The sequence below is a fragment of the Myxocyprinus asiaticus genome, chromosome 15, assembly GCF_019703515.2.
Source record: "Myxocyprinus asiaticus isolate MX2 ecotype Aquarium Trade chromosome 15, UBuf_Myxa_2, whole genome shotgun sequence".
Lineage (NCBI taxonomy): Eukaryota > Metazoa > Chordata > Actinopteri > Cypriniformes > Catostomidae > Myxocyprinus > Myxocyprinus asiaticus.
In genome coordinates, this window is record NC_059358.1 from 33,438,029 (window position 1) to 33,457,657 (window position 19,629).

At 36.9% G+C, this 19,629-nt stretch overlaps 1 protein-coding gene across 2 annotated transcripts in view; it reads right to left on the reverse strand.

Moving 5' to 3' along the window:
- Positions 1 to 113: 113 nt before the first annotated feature.
- LOC127453034 (neurocalcin-delta A-like) overlaps positions 114 to 19,629 on the reverse strand; it is a 71,799-nt gene continuing 52,283 nt past the window's right edge. For both annotated transcript variants that reach the window (XM_051719028.1, XM_051719029.1), the window contains 3 exons: positions 11,193 to 11,592; positions 6,219 to 6,324; positions 114 to 3,003 (listed from right to left, as the gene is read on the reverse strand). In XM_051719028.1, coding sequence (XP_051574988.1) covers positions 2,906 to 3,003; positions 6,219 to 6,324; positions 11,193 to 11,570 — 582 coding nt within the window. In that variant the 5' untranslated portion in view covers positions 11,571 to 11,592 and the 3' untranslated portion in view covers positions 114 to 2,905. The remainder of the gene's footprint in view (positions 3,004 to 6,218; positions 6,325 to 11,192; positions 11,593 to 19,629) is intronic.

The following is a 19,629-nucleotide window of genomic DNA, read 5'->3' on the forward strand; positions in this document are numbered from 1 at the left end:
TTAAAGTGGCAATGAAAAAAAGAGACGCAAAGAGTATTACATTTCAACAAGAGTTGCAGACCTAATTTTCTAAAACACAAAACAATATAAAAATTCCAATATTGAACATAATTTCAGAGCCTTTCCTTTTCACCTTATATCTTTAATGTTTACACTTTTAACTTTTAAACACTTTTGAGGAAAGCTCCTCTTTGTTTTTGCACCTTCTCCTCCATCTAATCTTACAAAGCCACAAAGACAGAAGATCTAGAGTTGCCAAAGAGAGAGTCAGACATGTGTAAGATTTCCTCACTCAAGCCCCTGGGCTGGGCAGGACCTCCAGAAATTACAGAACAATACTCCTCAAAAGTGACGGGAATTCTACAGGTGTATGCAAAAAAGTTCATTGTTGTCAGTACCGAGTGAACATTATTTTAGGAAAGGTAACATTTATAGGAACAGAACTGACAGGGAAATGAAATGACTTGTGTTCTTTAGTAATAGATTGTTATTTGCATACTGTGTGTTACTTGTGAAGCCTTGTAAAGGCAGTTTTTTCCCTCCTCTCTTAAATTCATTAGAAATATTCTGCTGACATCTTGTGGCTAGCATTGGTACTACTATTTTTCAAACCCATTTTGATGACAAGTTTATTTTAGCAGCTGCAATTGACTTGGGTTGAAGAAAAACAATGATGATATGCAGCATGTTTTCTGTTCGCTCCAGATTTAATTTCTGCTTAATATGCTAACCAAAACAAATTTCTATGTCTCAAATCTACAGTCACAAAATACAGATTACCATATAAAATCTACAAAATGCAACAATTACAAACAATTTGTTTTACAAATAACAATTGTACAGTATAAATTTATACAATACTGCTTTCATATTTTTGGCACCTGACCACATGGTACAATTGTGACAGAGAAATGTTACGTCAGATGTAAAAACAAAAACAAACTAAAACTGCATAAAATATGCATAAAACATGAAAAAAAAAAAAAAAAAAAAACATTGCAGTTTTGATCTGCCATTTCAACTTTTTTCATTTTTTACAAAACAGCAGGTGTTCAAGGAGTAAAACAAAAAAGGAAAAAAACATTCAAAAAGTTCATTAAACAGTAGAGCAGAACTGAATGCATGGTGGTGAGGTATTAGACATTTGCAGAGACATTCAAGAACATTGAACTTCAGCAGAAGAATTGTGGAACTCTGTGACTTCAGCATGCTTACTAAAAGCAGGACAGAAGGTGATTTGAGAACTATTATGACTTTAATAATCTATAAGTGTTCCAAATCAAACAGATGCACAGGAGTATTTGAAGAGAAATGGGTTCTATTCCTAATTATAGTCCATGTTGATTTTAAATAAGTATCAAATAATTCAGTATGGTAGATTAATATATTAAATAATAGGCAGTCAACACAATTACATGCCTTTTTTTAATCTGCTAATGGGTGAACTGGAAGAGCATAAAACTAAACTCTCTTGCAGGTTGTCATTTCAGATGCAAGCTAATTTACTGCAATTGAAGCTTAATTACAAAAATGAACAAAGCCATATAAAAATCACTCAGCCACAGAAACATTTGAGCGTGTAAGGCAGTTCAGTAATTTGATGATGCTCGTGTACAATCCAGAGTTTTGTATAGCAAATAAAAGTGATTCTAAAATCATGCTAGCTCTGAATAATAAAAAAAAAACTTTAGTTCTTCAATAACAGAGTTATTAGCCCACTTTCTGCAGTAATTCAAACAATGCATCACAACATCTATAACCAGGGTGAGCGAACTGGCTGCAACTGATCTTAACCACACACGTACACACACTACATGCATACAAATTACACAAATACCCTCCTATCCACAAATGCAGAAAATTGGTGTTACATGCTTTTTGCTAAAAACATCAACAAAACTGATTGCTGCATCCTCTGGAACTCTGAGAACAGTTTTGCATGCGTGTCTGACATTTCATGTTTCAGATTAATATACAAGCCTACAAGTTACTAGAGTGCAAACATTAGAAAACTGGAAAAAGAGAAACAGTAGACTTTGTACTAAAATCAAACGAATCCACACTAAACTGATGTGCGCTTCCAGCACTAGGTAATAAGGCTCTTGATATCATAAGCAAAATGTGGGGAATCATCGGTGTACAATAACAAAGATCTGTATGCCTGACTGATTGGTCCTGTGGGCTAATAATACTGTGATGTTCCAACAATAAAGTTGGCTGAGACTAGGACTTCAAAGTGCTGTATTGAGTACCCCAAATATTCAAATCAAATGGAGGTGTGACCAATATAAATACTAGAGTGATGCCACTACTGTTACCTGTTTGAGTTACTGTTGGACGTGATTTTTCTCTCTTGAACAATGATTCAGGCATCAGATTTAAGAAAAAAAAAACAACAAATGAAACATCTTTCCCCTTTTAAACCACTACTAAATGTTCCTTTCTTGACCAAACTTAAAAAAATAAAATAAAAAAAAAGTCCCACATACAACAAAGAATATAGAACTCTAATAATATCAGAAATAATTCTTGACTATGTATTTAACATAATATGAAACTGGTTTACTAATCAGGAAGTGATAGATGCTCTATTTACCATAATTCACCCATCACAGGCCTGCAGACCTGGTGCAGCTCCCTATAGAGATAACACAGCCAATGACGGTGTGTGTGTGTGTGTGTGTGTGTGTGTGTGTGTGTGTGTGTGTGTGTGAGTGCACGGAGCTCCTTGGTGTGTGCGTGTGTGTGTAACTATATCTGGCCAAGCTCAGTGTGATGGGACCCAGATGCCCGACTCTAGAAAAAAATGGATCCTCCATAATTTCCTTCCGAGTGGAAGGAGTGACTATATCAAAAACTAAATTAAAACCCATAAATAAATAAAATGAAGCATGTGACAAAGATCTCAGAACTGTCCCGCACTGCTGGGGTCACACTGTAGCAGACGCACGATGGATGGGTCACTCTTTGCCCCTTTGATGAACTCCTCCAGGGACAGTTTCCCTATGATAAAACAGAGGAGGACACGGACTCTTAGAAAAATCTGATTATTTACACAAGAAAAATTATGGCAAGTTTTCAGATTTCTGGCTTATCGTGAAAATGTGAGCAGAGCAAAAAAGTATCAAGTGATTTCAGCCTTTCTGTTAAATCTGATAAGCCTTCAAGTCTTCTGGTAAATATAAACAAAACAACAAAGCATGTGAAAAGACAGTGTAGTTAACTTTACATTATTTCTTTTAGGTAAGGTCTAACTCTTTTCAGCTAGAATCTAGATAAATTGCCATTGTGTGTTACCTCAAGGCTATAATACAAACACTTCTTCTGGTAATCTCTGTAAAAACTGGTTCCAAAAAAACAAAAAACAACACACAAAAAACAAAAGACAAAGAAAAACAACTCTGATTTTTATGACTTTCAGCTCCATAAACGATTCTTGAACATGCATTTTCCACTAGCGCCGTACTAAAAATATTCTTAGCAGTGTACTTTAAGGGTTAGTCCACCCCAAACTCAAAATTCATCATTCTCATGATTTACTTACCTTTAAGCCATCCCACATGTGTATGACTTTCCTTCTTCAGCAGAGTTGAAATGAAGAATTTTATAAACCCATTTCAGCTCAGGTTGTCCATACAATGCATGTAAATGGGTGCCATTAGGCTTCCGGCTGTTTGGCGGTCCAAAAGGCATATTTAGGCAGCATAAAAGTAATCAATTCCAGTAATCAATTATTGTCTTCTGAACCGAATCGATATGTTTGTGTAAAAAATAAAATTAAAAATAAAAATAAAAATAAAATAATATTAACTTTTAAAAATCTCTGCCTGCCAGCAGTAGAGACATCAGTGACATAAGCGTAATGGCACATTCACGCGAGAAGTCGGAAGCGCAGTCTTTGTATACAACAGAGGAACGAACATCACGTGAGATTTAGTTCATTTCAAACAGCAATACAGCGCTGGGCGGAAGCAACGATTTAAAGTTAAAAAACGTTTATCAATTTGTTTCTTACACCAACCTATCGATTTGCTTCAGAAGACATTAATTGATCGACTGGAGTCGTGTGGATTACTTTTATGCTGCCTAAATATGTCTTTTGGATTGTCAAACAGCCAGCAGCCTGGTGGCACCCGTTTACATGCATTATATGGACAAACTGATCTGAAATCTGCTTATAAAAATCTTCACTTCAGTTCTGCTGAAGAAGGAAAGTCATACACATCTGGGATGGCTTAAAGCTAAGTAAATCATCAGAGAATTTTCATTGTTGGGTGAAGTAACCCTTTAACGGAGTCTAGAACGAATTACTCTACTGAGCCAGTTCTTATGTATCCACAGTGTGAAATACACCTTATATTATAAAGCGGGCTGTCGATTTATTAATTCAGCGTGATTAATTATATAAAAAATATGTTAAAATGTTTATATTTCTAAAAAAGTGACCAAAAAACACAGATTATTACGTGACACAACCATAGTAAAGATGCTCCAAAAGCATCCATCTGATGCATGTGTACATTGATGTGTCCTTACAAGCGTTTTTGAGTTCTAGAGAGGCTTTCTCAGCAAATGTTTTTATATGCAGCTAATTCTCTTAATTTGTTGGCATGTCATGTAATTAATTTGATTAAACATTTTAATAGATTTAGAGCTCTATACATAAAGTAAATGTCTAATTCTGTTCTGGGCAGAACGTTCTAAATCTTATCAGCTAGAATCTAGATTCATTGAATATTGTGTCATCCATCCATCTATATATATATATATATATATATATATATATATATATATATATATATATATATATATGTAAGGTAAAATAATTAGCGAAATTATAAACTTTATCTCCTAAAACTTGCGGACAACAGGATTCTCATTGGACAAAGAGAATCAAATGATTAAGCTTGAGTTTTCACATGTTCAAAATTGTTATGTACTGTATCAGTCTGCAGGTGGCACTGCTGTTTCTTTAGTCTCCTGGAAATCAAAGGGGAGGCAAAGAGATATCAAGAATCAAAAGGAAGTTTGATATTTGGTACAGAACAGACACTGATACCTCAGTGAGGTGTGATGACACCTTACAAGGACTGTTCCTCTCGATCTTCAATGTGATAACATTTTCCAGTTATCCCGTTAAACGATGATTTAAACGACCGTACAGCTTAAATAATACAAGAGTATTAACAGAAGAAAAAAATTTAAGTGCTTTTATAAAATTATGAGCTATGACATTTCGGCCTTTACACCCTCCAAAAATGGTCCCCATTTACTTCCATTTTAAGTGCCTCACTGTCACCTCGATTTTTGCTGTTTTTTTTGTTTGTTTTTTTAAGAAAAGGAGAGATATGTGTCAAATTTTTTTGATGCCACAAATGCCGTCGATTGAGCTGAACCTGTCTTGAACTTGGAATATTCCTTTAATTCTCAATTTAGTTTAAGTGGATCCAGTGTATGTGTGGTATTTGTTGCACATCAATATCCCCACAGTGAAATATGCTTATGCTGCAGACAAGTGCATGCACACACATTCCATCCCATGTGACTGATCACAAGGCAAAAGTTCAGCAGACCATGGAATCAGTAATTTTTTTATATTTAATCCATTGTTTTAGTTTTTGATCATCTTTCATTCACGCCCTTCATTCACGCCTTTGATCATCTTTCATTCACGCCCCCCTTTCATTCACGCCTGAAGTGGATGGTCATACAAAAACGGCATTGACTAATGGGGCTCTGCAACCCATTCATTAATCCTAGACCTTTTAAAGTAATGAGGCATTTAAACATTTTTCTGTTAGAGTAAACAAACAAACAGAAACATCCTTTACAAAAGAAAGCACTAATACAACCAAGTTCATTTGAAGATGAAGAGTGTAATCCTTTCGATGTGAAAATTCTCTCTCATCCCCAGTTTAATATGCAGTTAACTAGAAGTAAGCCATTTGTAGGTTGATATCAATTCAAGTGTAACACTGTGGCACCTTCAAAACATTCCGGTTTGAGCATCCCATCAAGCCCAACCTAACAACACTGGCATGACCAGTGGTGTGAGTTTGGGACAGGACTATCCGTTTGTACAACCAATACAAGGGGTGAGTTTTCTGGAATGTGCTTGAACACAGTGATTATTTTTGCAATACCGTTTGGTGACGCTAGTGGCCGAGAAATTAAATTTCAGCTTTCAAATTTAGAGCATCTAACAAAGAAGAGTTTACCATCTCGGTTGGTGTCCATTTGTCTGAAGATCTTCTCTGTTCTCTTCTCAGGCGTGGATTCATCCTCTGGCATCTTCATCACTGATGACACCATCTTATAAATCGCCTGGGATAGACACAGTACAAAAGAGATTCACTCCATTTAAGATGATAATGATATGTTAATTAACACAGAGTGATCAGGTATCTAAATTCTACTCTAACACTATACATCACCATCATCATGTGTGTAAAATGTGTTGCAGTGAAGCTCCACACACATATCAATGATTTGCACTGAACCAAACTCCACAATGAATCCAGTAGAACCATGTTAACAAGGTGTAAACCCTTAACAGATGTTGGATACTCCCCTCTAATTACATTTGTGCCTCAAATGGGTCCTTTTTGAGTCAGTAATGCACAGGCGTTGGTGCCAGTATGAGAGTGCGAAATAAACAGTAATGACAAAACGCTCCTAGAGAAAAGGCAGAAAGTCCCAGCACACGAGTGAATGGAGTAAACACAGAATCCACATAATTATCTTCAACTCTGCTGACAAAAAGTCAACAGGTAAGATTATCTACTAACTGCACATTTCATGCAAATAAATGTTAAAAACAATGTTTCCATGCTGATGCACACATAAGAACTGGGACTCCAATGCATTGCAATTCTTTTCATCTCTTTTGGTAATTTTACTGATTACGCAGTCGTTTGGGGAATACAATTTGATGCACTGCTTCTGTGCATTACCATCATGCCTTAGACAGGCATTAACATCACACGTACAGTCCACCATGAGCACAGCTAAAGACAGATAAACAGAAACAGCACCTCATGCTCATGTTTTGATCACTGAATGATGAAAAACATTAAGCATTCAGTGCTGTGAAAAAGTATTTGCCCTCTCCCTGATTTCTGCTATTTTTGTGTATTTTTCATACTAAATTGTTTTAGATCTTCAAACAAGATAACATAAAACAAAGGGAACCTGAGTAAACAAAATACAGTTTTCAAATAAATATATATATCTTTTTTTTAATTGAAGCAAAAAGCTATCCAACACCTATAAATCACCCATGTGAAAAACTAATTGTTCCCCTTAAACTTAATAGCTGGTCATGCCACATTTAGCAGCAACAACTGCAACCAAATGCTTCCCATAACTGGAGATCAGTCTTTCACAACGCTGTGGTGGAATTTTGGCCCACTCTTCTTTGCAGAACTGCTTTAGTTCAGCCACATTGGAGGGTTTTCGAGCATGAACTGCCCGTTCCTGCCACAGCATCTCAATTGGGTTCAAGTCAGGACTTTGACTAGGCCACTCCAAAACTTTAATTTAGCTAATTTTGAGCCATTCAGAGGTGGACTTACTCCTCTGCTTTGGATCATTATCTTGCTGCATAATCCAGTTGCTCTTGAGCTTCAACTCAAGAACTGATGACCGGACGTTCTCCTTTAGGATTTTCTGGTAGAGAGCAGAATTCATGTTTCCCTCAATTATTGCAAGTCTTCCGTTTTTGTGTGAGGCTGCATTTAAGCCACTAGGTGTTAACACTAGGGTTGGGTACTGATTAAGGTTTCTCTGAGTCCATTTAGATTTGATTCAATATCGATTCATTTGGGTATATTTCAGTTACAATGTCCCTTTTGCTTACATATGAATGAAATTATCTCCCAGCTAATGCTGTTAATTATACAGGGGACCTAACTAGGTACATTACGAAAACATTAATTTAGCTATTTATATTTTTAGTTTTTTTTTATCATTTTCGCTTTCAAAAACAAACAAATCCAAGTATTCAATCAATAAATAACATTTTATAACCCTCCCATTGTAGTCGAGGGTTGCGCATTGAGTAAAAAGATCTATTTTTATTTTTTTTATCCCCTTTTCTCCCAATTTGGAATGCCCAACTACTTAGTAGGTCCTCGTGGTGGCGCAGATACTCACCTTAATCAAGGTGGCGGAGGACAAGTCTCAGTTGCCTCCGCTTCTGAGACTGTCAATCCGCGCATCTTATCACGTGGCTCATTGTGCATGACACCATGGAGACTCCGTATGTGGAGGCTCATGCTACTCTCCGCGATCCATGCACAACTTTCCACGCGCCCCATTGAGAGCGAGAACCACTAATCGCGACCACAAGGAGGTTACCCCATGTGCAACCGGGCCAATTTGCTTGCTTAGGAGACCTGGATGGAGTCACTCAACACACCCTGGATTCGAACTCGTGACTCCAGGGGTGGTAGTCAGCATCAATACTCGCTGAGCTACCCAGGCCCCTAAAAAAGATTGATCTTGAGATTTAAGAATCGATATCGATATCATTCAAATGAAAATTGTGATGCATCAGAAAATACAATATTTTTACCCACCCCTAGATAATAAAACAAACACAAATATTACTGAGTGCACATTTAAGAACAAAAATGCCATAATTACATTGACTTTTTGGTGGGCATAATATGTGGTGTATGAAATGAGTGTTTACATGCACACCAATACGCTGATAACGCATTGAAAATCCTCTTATTCAAAAAATCCTCTTCAAGATCTGACAATGCAAGAAAACTGCATTTACATAAAACTTAAAATCATCGGGTTATACTCTGCTTTTGACATCATAAATAGTGATGCTCACAACACTTGCACACATTAAATAAGCTGTTGCTGATAAAGGTAGGGTACGCATGTAGAGATTGACCGATATAGGTTTTTAATGACAAACACGATAGGATACACTATATTTTTGTTGATAACCGATTTTAATTCTTGTTTTATTTCTGCTTTTAGGCACATTTTACAACTCAATCATTTATCACTAATCTCTGGTGAACTGCTTTACAAAACTAATATTATGCACAGTTTACAGATAATTAATTTGATTAGTTTTAGTTACAATATACACTTGTTCAAAGCCCCTTAACCTATTAGGTGGAAAAGTGTAAAATAAAAAAAATAAAAACCCAACAACAAACGGTCAAACCGATTACCGGTCTCTCTTTGTACATGTGCCGATTGGTTTTTGCTTAAACCGTTTATGACTTTCCACTAATAAAAACCCTGTTTAAGGTGTTTACATGACCACACAAGTTGTTTGCTCATTAAGCATAACTGGTTTAAGAAAGTGCATGTAAACACACAAAAACTCAATTTAAAACCTTTATCGTGCTCATCATAAATGTTTGTTAATAGCATTTGCTGGTTTTCCCCTATAAACATTTTCACTCTTGTATGTTGCAGCTAAAATTACAGTTAAGCTTCAAAAGCTCTGCAGACCACAAACTTGGTTTGGACAGGGCTTCAAGATGTGAACAATCACTTGTTGCTAAAATAACTCTAAAACTGAGGCAAGAAAGCTGCAAAGTAAACCAGGCCAATTACACAGAGCAAGTATAAATAACTATGTGAAGGAGTGCTTTTGATGAAAGCCTGTTCATCAGAAACAGAAATACGACTTGGGCTCTCTCTTTACAGCAAGGAGCTTCCTGACAGTCTAACACCATAGCTATCCTTGCTGCTAACACTAGACTCTGCAAGTGAGAAATAACATATTTGATGTGAGAATTGGGTAGCAGGACTGGATTGGGCTCTCTTTTGTGTCTCCTGTACTGTGATCTGTTAATATTTATGGTTACGTTTACACAGGTCAGTTATTTACGGGAGTGACAGCCATATTCTATAACTGAACTGACACCTGCAAATTTTCAGGACTCACAACCACATTTTCTGCAAACCTGTGCTGTGTGAATGGACCTGTACTGGACAGTTAGTTGTTAGTCATGTCATATAATGTGAGAGAGCCAAGGTGCACTGTGCATGCGTGTGTCTAATGTGTTTCATGTGGGGTTTTGTTAACTCACGGAGACAGATATATTAGCTGCTTGTCATCTGAAGATTCTGCCGCTGCCTTCCACTGGCTGCTTACAGGCACGAGCCGCGCGACACAAAAGCTGTGCTCTGCATGCAGTTAAAAAGCATTCAAAGCTGCTGTTGGTTAATTATGATCTGATGGATGAACTCACGCCTTGATTGGACATTCATTTAAAAACGCGGCGTCAATTAGAGCTGCACAATTACTAATACGCTTCAGAAGACATTCATTGATCGACTGGAGTCGCATGGACTACTTTTATGCTGCCTAAATGCGACTTTTGTACCGTCAAATTGCTGGCACCCGTTTACTTGTATAAGGAACTGACAGAGCTCTATCTTCTTCGAAAAATCTTAATTTGTGTTCTGCTGAAGAAAGATAGTCATACACATCTGGGATGGCATCAGGGTAAGTGAATAATGAGAGAACCTTTAAGTCACGGTCACTACAGTTACAGCTGTTGGAATATGGTTGTGTCTTCGGTTGTTCGTTCATACAGTATTTAAGCTGCTTCTGAAAGCTGTTGTATGAATGGGACATTGAGACAAGACTCACACCTGTAAGTAAATATGGTTGACAATCTCAAACACTGACTGTGTGAACGTAGCCATACTTAATGGAAGTACTGTACACAAATGCGAGCACTTCGCCAATGCAGGGCCTGCAGAAACACTCTTAACATGTGCTTGTTGGTTTGGTAGTAACAAACCTCAGTACTCAAGGGGATGATAGTGTCAACTTCAAATGTCTTTGCCATTAAACCAGGTGTGTTAAAATTCAGGTAAGTTCAAAATTCTCTTCAAACTGTTGCTCGGCAACAAGTTGTCCTGAAAGAAAAAAAAAAAAAAAAAAAACTGACCATAGAAGCAGACGGTTTACGCTAATACCTGCTATAGCACCCTTTGCAACGAAGTTGAGTGTTCAACACGTACTTGCATTATTAATTGTGGTCGGAACCCAAAAATGCATGAAAACATACTGGCATAGCTAGAAGCTTGCAACATTTGCATTGAGTATGTTTCTGGCCAAAGACTTCAACATTAAGGCAAGAGGATTTAAAATGGAGTGCCAACATTTCTGCTAATTCTTTTAAGGTTTCGGTAGATTGACATACCTGCACGATCTCAAGCATCTCTGACTTGCTGATGTATCCGTTTCCATCCAAATCATACATGCTAAATGCCCACTTAAGCTTCTGTTCCAGCTTCCCTCGTGATGTGACACTCAGTGCAATTATAAACTCCCTAAAGTCTATCGTGCCGTCGCCGTTCGCGTCAAAAGTACGGAACACGTGCTCTGCAAATTTCGAGGCATCACCATAAGGGAAGAAGTTTCCATAGATTTTCTTAAACTCCTCCATGGAGAGGTTGCCACTGGGACAGTCACGTAGAAACCCCTTGTACCATTCCTGGATCTCGTGCTCCGTGAAGTCAGTGCTCTCCAACAGGTTCTGCATCACCTCAGGGCGGAGCTTACTGTTCTGCTTCCCCATGTTTTCGTTTCACAAGACAGCACTGGTAAAAGAAGGGGAAAAAAGATTCAGTGTGAATAAATAGCTCTGGTGATTCAATAATTTTTGTGAGAAAACTACTTTGAAGGGAAATTGGTTGAGTGTTGGTTAGCATAAGGAAAGTGGTAGGAGGTACAGGGTTAAGAACTAGACTTCAGATTTGGAATATCAAATTTGCTTTACTCCAGGAAGCAAATTCACTCAATAGGGTGAAATGTATGTGAACAGGTTTTTTATTAAAATATTTGGCTTTTCCTGTAGTTCCGGTGAAAACAAATCTTATGCTGCACCATTCAATGATATTCTAGAGAACTGTGTGCATCTAACATTTTTGGAACAGTTTGGGGAGGGCCTTTTCTATTCCAGCATGACAATGATCCTGTGAACAAAGCTGATAAAGAATTGTTTTACTAAGTCTGGTGTGGAAGAACTTTACTGGCCTGCAAAAAGGCCAGCATTGAACCCCTATTGAACACTAGGGTTGAATTTGAAGTTTTTCCACTCCAGAGACACCAAACCATTTCTATATGGACCTCTCATTGTGCATGGGGCATTGTCTTGCTGGAACAGACAAGTGGCCTCAAACTGTTGCAACCATGTTGAAAGCACACAAATCTCTAGAATATCATGTATACTGTAGCATTAAGATTTGTCCTCTAAGAAATTACTGGAATAGCCAAACCTGTTAAATAGAAGGGGTTGTTCATATACTTTTTGCCATATAGATTTTCTTTTGTATCTAGATATGGCAAATTGTAATGAGCTTGAAAAATGTCCATTGTATTGAGAGACTCTGGTTGAGGATACTTGAGGATACATGCCGTCATTTTCCTGAATGTACAATGTCAATAATCTCAATTCACTATAACTCTTGGTACAGACAAGAACACAATAACAAGTCCTAATTTTCAAGAAAAAAAGGGCCATTATCTCCATTTCAATTTTGAACATACAATACCCTAAACTTAGCCTAATCCATGAAGATGGTCTTTGTGCTATTTCCATCCGTGGAGTTTTATACAATGGCACAGCTTGCAATAATCCAAATTAGGTAGAGGAAAAAATCTTAAATGAGGCTTAGTTTACCCATTCATGTCATGAAGACCACTGGCTTTAAATGTTCTTATATGGAGAAAAGCTAGTTACAACAGTTTCATACACTAACCTGTAAACTCATCAACGGCACTTTGTTCATTCTTGAAGTACAAAAACCTTCCTAAGTTTGAATAGTTGAGTGTATGGTGACTAGATTCACATCTTTTGACTGCCACTTGGACCACATCGATGTGTCCTGAATGCCTTGTCCTACCCATGACATGGCACATCTCATCCGTTGTGTGACTGGCTTCAGTAAATGTTTTATCACCACATTGTGGTCTCCCAAAGCTATTACTCCAGTCCATATTAAATGGAATTTCAAATTACAGTGAATTGGAAAACACACAAATTAGGCTTAATTTAAATATCGGCTAACGTTAATATATCGATGTCTCAAAAACCTATCGAAAAAATAATGTGCTGATCAATAATCGATGCATCAATATTTTATGACATTCCTACTATTAAATGGAAAGTTCACCCAAAAATGAAAATTCTCTCATCATTTACTCACCCTCTTGAAATTCCAGGTGTGTATGACTTTCTTTCTTCAGCAGAACACATTTGAAGAAAAATATCTTATCTCAGTAGGTTACAAAAAAAAACAAAACACAGTCAGCATAAACGTCATCCATATGACTCCAGCGGTTAATGTCTTCTAAAGTGACACGATCACTTTTGGTGTGAAAAAGATCAACATTTAAGTACTTTTTACCTATAAACCATCGCTTCTTATCAGCAGTTGTATATGCATTCACAAGAGCACTCAGTTCACATGGTCTCTCGTGTGATGAATTCACGTTTGCATGTTACGGATGTAATCTCACATTCTTCTCTCGGTTGAGACATCCAGGATAAGCACACAAACGCACCATTGTGAGTAAAGAGACAGATAAAAACCCAGATCTAAACCAAAACCAACAAAGCTTCAGTCCTTTCCTCCTACTCAGTTGTAAACAGCGCTGGTCTTTCGGGTGTGTTGACCGTGCATCAGTACCGCTGCTGACCGGAAGTGATGGTTTATTGTTAAAAAGTGCTTAAATATTGATCATTTTCGAACCAAAAGTGTCACCGTTAGAAGACATTCATTTAACTGCTGGAGACGTATGGATGACGTTTATGCTGACTGTCTGTGATTTTTGGAGCTTCAAAAGTCTGAACACCATCCACTTGCTATTTTTCTTCAAATGTGTTCTGCTGAAGAAAAGCCATACACACCTGGGATATCATGAGGGTGAGTAAATGATGATAGAATTTTCATTTTTGGGTGAACACACCCTTTAATAGATAAAAACTAGTGGTCGACCGACCGAAAAATTATCGACCGATAAATTTTACAGTTTGGACGATTTTTTTCTTGTGATTTTCTTGCTGAAAATAGCCTGCTTGCATGTGACGTGACTGAGACTTGTAAACGACCAGTCACAGTTTGTTTTGTTGTTACGTGCCATCGTGTTACTACAATAATAGACCGGTGTGCAACAGTCTCATTTATACGGTCTGCATGTCAGAGCCGCGACAGACGTGTTTGAGCTCATGATGTTAATGTGCTCGCCGGTTTCATTCTCCCTCTTTCTCCTTAACAGTTCCCTGTAATTTTCTTGTCTTGTCTAATGATAAAAAGGCAAATATCAATAAAACTAATTAATAATAAACCAACCTCACACAACTTGAGCAGATCCAGCATCTTGTGGAGCGCTCATTTATTTACCTCTATATCACGTATTCTAACAGTCTCTCCTCAGCAGTTCCCTGTCACTTTTAACTGTCTTGTCTAATGATAAAAAGGCAAATGTCAATAAAACAAATGTCATATACCATCTGCAAATATGTGCACATCTCAGGTGTAATAATCAAATTCACACAACTTGAGCAGATCCAGCATCCTAGGGAGCGCTCATAAATCTTCCTCTGAAGCACGTATTCTAACAGTCTCTCCTCAGCAGTTCCCTGTAACTTTTCCAATGATAAAAGGCAAATATCAATAAAACTTCTATTATATACCATTTGCAAATATGCAGATATCTCGTTTAAACAGATGCAATTCACGAACCTCACGAAAATCCAGCGTTTTCTTCCCGTCAAGTGCTCATCTAATATCTTGCTCTATAGCACGTATTCTGTCAGCCAGAATCAAAAACTTCAGGATCAAAATTTCCTCCGATTCAGAAATCATGACGACAATCTAAGCAGGCGATCCAGGCCAGTTAAACTGTCAGGAGATTGAGGCTTGCGCTGGATGTGCATGAGCGTGTGAGTGCAACCAAAGTCTTTCTAGCAAGTCAGTCCACTGTTGAACATGTTTGGAATGCTCTCGGGAGGCTATTTCCAGTCCAGTCTACTTGGAATGGGGAAAGACCAAAATCTCCAAAACGGTTGGTTAAGATTACGATCAAAGAACAGATTTCAAATCAGCAGTAAAATCTGACAACACTGGTATCATAAACGGTGCTTCTTTACCCCAGATTACAAAAAACAAAACAAAAAAAAAACCCTGCAATTTTCCCATCTTTATAGCTAATGCGCATGCGCTTTCTTGAGTTGATTGACAGGCGATGTCTGTATCTAAAAGGTGACTGGCTCTCTGCTAAATAGTCTCTGGTGCAACTTTAAAGAAAAAGCGCTTCACGTGTGCTATGAGTAAAGGTCTTATTCCCTATGCACTGTATGTACAATTGGTTTGATTCAGTATTTATTTGAGTACACGTGATTGCTAATGTGGACATGCCCTCCATAGTTGCTGGACTACTGTGTGTACTGTTATTTCCATCTTCCTAATATATTAACAATTTCTTTGTGCAAATAAATGTAAACATTTTTATGATGATCAAAAGAATCAGAAGAAACTGCTACCTACCATTTAAAATACAATATTTTTATTTTTATTATTTTTTACAAAGTTAAAGTTTTGTGTGAAATTGAGAAAATATAGTGCTAAATATGAGTTTGTTTGTTTTGTTTAGCAATTTTATATTTATGTTATTTACTATATTAAATTGTGTGATATATCGGCATTGTATCGGCCTATCGGCCAACCTGCTCTCTGGATATCGGCATCGACCATTAAAAAAACCCATATCGGTCGACCACTAATAAAACCAGCAAAACACAGTCCCCAGCTGTAGACCATCCACTCAGGCCGGAAGGTCTGGAGAGCATCAGCTGTTATGTGACATCTGATCTGCAGGAAGTAAATTCGTTTCGCTGTCAGGTCATGCATTTTTGGACTAATCAGATGACACATACTGTACATAAACAATATAAAATATACAACGTTAAAAATGTAAAAACTTTCAAATGAACTGTATGTATCGTGTGTGCTGGAGCTTGGGGGTAAAGGTTAGGGCAATAGAGGAGATAGTGCTCACTGTTTGATTAGGATTGGAGTGAGGCTCTTCAAAGTTAAGGACACTTGAAGATTGGAAAGTGCTTTTCTGAATTAACCACACATGTACACTACATCCTGTCCTAACTACTTGGTTTCATGTGGAAAACACTGCTGTTGTAGCGCTTTAATAAAAATGAGAGCGAAAAAAAACAGAACACTAAAAATACACACATAAAGATCATAAAAATTTTAACTTGCAACAGGTGCAGTGCAGCAAAATAAAATTACAATACACGATCACACACCAGGTGCAAGGTAAGGTAAAAATAATAGTTCCATGTTTACATAGAGATATTTGGCTACTGGCATATTTGAACTGCCACCACTGTTACATCTGGAACACCCATCTATCAGTTTTGTGTGTAGCTGTTGTAATGTCAGGCAAATGAATTATTCAATAAACAATTCTGAAGATATTACAGCCATACAGAATGCATAAAAAAAAAAATTAAAAAAAAAAATAAATAAATGGAAACATCTCACTGCAACTAGGTCTGAGTCACTTGCATTACAGTATGGAGAGGTTGTGTGACTTTAGACTGTTCACAACTGAGAATACTGATCCAACCATTTAAATATGAGTTAAATGTTCAAGCAGCCTGTTCTTGGCTGTGTTCTGACTTCTAGAACAGAAGTTCTTAACTGGCTTTGCATATTTAGCCTAACACTGGACATCAAGAGGGAACCCAACACAATATCTATTTAATATACTGTAATCATGGTCATATTTATTTTTAATCTTGCATTGTTTTGTTTAAGGTTTTCAAGAGCGAGCAGATGCCAATCAAGACTCTCTTTGTTGGCATCTACTAGGGTTGGAAACCGAGAACCAGCTTTCAGAACCGGTATAATTTTTGACCAAAAATATCAGAACCATTTGATTTTCATGACTTCCGGTTCTATTATGTCCAAACTAGAGGTCGACCGATTAGGGTTGCGCGGTTTACCGGTACTACTGAAGTATCGGATACCAAAAAATGTAAACGGTACGATATCATCTTGTTGCTAATTTCGGTACCATATTACAGTACGCTGTTATTAGCAAAATGATATGAGATGTGACAAATTTGAGATGAAATCAATGACAATTGATTTAAAAAAAATTAAAAAAATAAAATTAAAAAAACCTCTGGATATAGCCAAGTGTGATCATTAAACAGCAGAAGGATGTAATTTAATTAAATAATATACAGTCACATGCGCTTCACGCTACAGAATGAACAAGAGGTTCCACTTCCACGCCGCCATTTTGGAAGTCCGTTCCACTTCGTTAAGTGAGCGAGGTAAGTTTCTGTTGACAGAACCTGAAACCCTCGATTTTGACCGAGGGAGCGAGCCTACTCTGATGTATGCTTCAGGTAGCTCCATTTCCCACAATGCAACACGATTGTGATGTGAAAGCAGATCGCACTTCATAAACCCCACACAACTCTAATGTATAATGGAAGTGAAGATAGGTCAATTAAGCAGTTTAGAATAGTTATATTGAGATTTAACATCATAATACTTGTAGCTACCTTAAACTGTTTATCACACAGTTATAGCCTGTTCATTGTTAACATTTTCGTTTGTGTAAATCTTGATTAATCATTTCTAACAATTCATTCAAATGACAAAAAAAAAAAAAAATAATAATTAAACATACAAGATTTAATAAGCCTCTGAAATCAATCTCAGAAAACATTGTTTTCTTGTGCAAAAATCACTAAATAATTCCACAAATTGACATCAGCCTTCAACATGCTCCAAGTGATCAAGGGTGTTCCATTAAACCCACTGCACGTCTTCCGCCAGTAGTGGACACTCACACAAAGCAGCGACGTACATCCGAGTCCATGAGACGGAGTTTGCAAGGGAAGGGGATAAAAAAATTTGAAATGGATCGCAGCCCTGCTCTGTCATATGATTCCCATGCACACACATACACGCACACATGCGTACACACTCACAAAAATGCAACACACACTGCTGGTGCTTAATTTTCATGCAGTGTGTTGAGTATAAAAAGGCTGTTAACACTTAAATGAACTCCTCCGGTGCAGCTCGGAGATTTCAGCTCGAGAGTCGTGACGGGAGTATCCCAGCATTAATGGGAAGCTTGATATAACTAACCCGTAAAAACAGGAAGAACTCAAAAGGTTTGTCAAAATAAAAGCTCTATTCAACTGGATGCGTGAAATTGAAGACAGAAAAATATAACTACTGTATAAAAAGGTAATATTCAAAAAGTAGTAATAAAAATGATAGTAACAATTATATAGTACTAAATGGTTGTATTATTATTATTATTATCTGTAAGCAATATCACAAATGCAAGCAGCCTTGTGCAACAGGTAATCAAATAAGACAATTTTTTTTATTATTGTTTTCATTAATACTGTGCAGCTTTGTTGTGCAGCATTTTGACCAAAAATAAAATATTATATTTTTATTTGATTAAAACTGCATGTATCGATTTCATTAAACACCATTTGATCATAACATTTAATTAAAACATTTAACATGTAATCCAGAAATTTTTATAAAGGAAAATGCACAATTTGTATCTGAGATTTATGCAGTTCTTTTAATCAAATCATTTTCTGTGTTAATCAAAAATCTTAGGCTTTTTATTTGTTGATTTTAGTATTGGGCTGGTATCGTACCGAAGGCAAACTTTTGGTATCGGAGCAACCCTACGACCGATATGTCTTTTTTTAAATGCCCGATGCCGATATCCAGAGATCAGGGTGGCTGATATGCTCATTCAATGCCGATATATCATACAAATTAAAATAGTAAATAACATAAACATAAAATTTCAAAAAAATTTCTAAACTCTTATTTAGCTCTATATTTACTCAATTTCACACAAAACTTTATCATTGTAAAAAAGAATCTAAAAAATATTGTATTTTAATGGTATATAGCAGTTTCTTCTGATTTCTGTTTAGTCATCATATTTTAGTAATTTATTTGCCCATGAAGAAATTGTTAATATATTAGGAGGAGGAAATAACAGTACACACAGTAGTCCAGCAACCATGGAGGGAATGTCCACGTTAGCGATCGCATTTGCTCAAAAAACACAGAATCAAACCAATTTTACATACAGTACATAGTGAATAAGACATTTACTTATAGCACATGCGAAGTGCTTTTACTTTGAAGTTGCGGATTCGGTGCGAGCAGCAGTCTTCTAAACGGCCTGGATCGCCTGCTTGGATTGTCACACACTGACTGTCATGAAGAACTTTTGATCCTGAAGTTTTGATTCTGGCTGATAGAATACACTCCTCAGAGGAATATATTAGATGAGCAATTGACGGATGAAAACACTGGATTTTCGTGAGGTTTGTGAATGAGATATCTGCATATTTGCAAACAGAATATAACAGAAGTTGTATTCATTAGAAAAGAAAGTGACAGGGAACTGCTGAGGAGAGGCTATTAGAATACATGCTTCAGAGGTAAATAAATGAGCATTCCACAGGATGCTGGATCTGCTGAAGTTGTGTGAGGTTTGTTTATTACATTTGTTTAAATGAGATGTGCATATTTTTGCAGATGGTATAT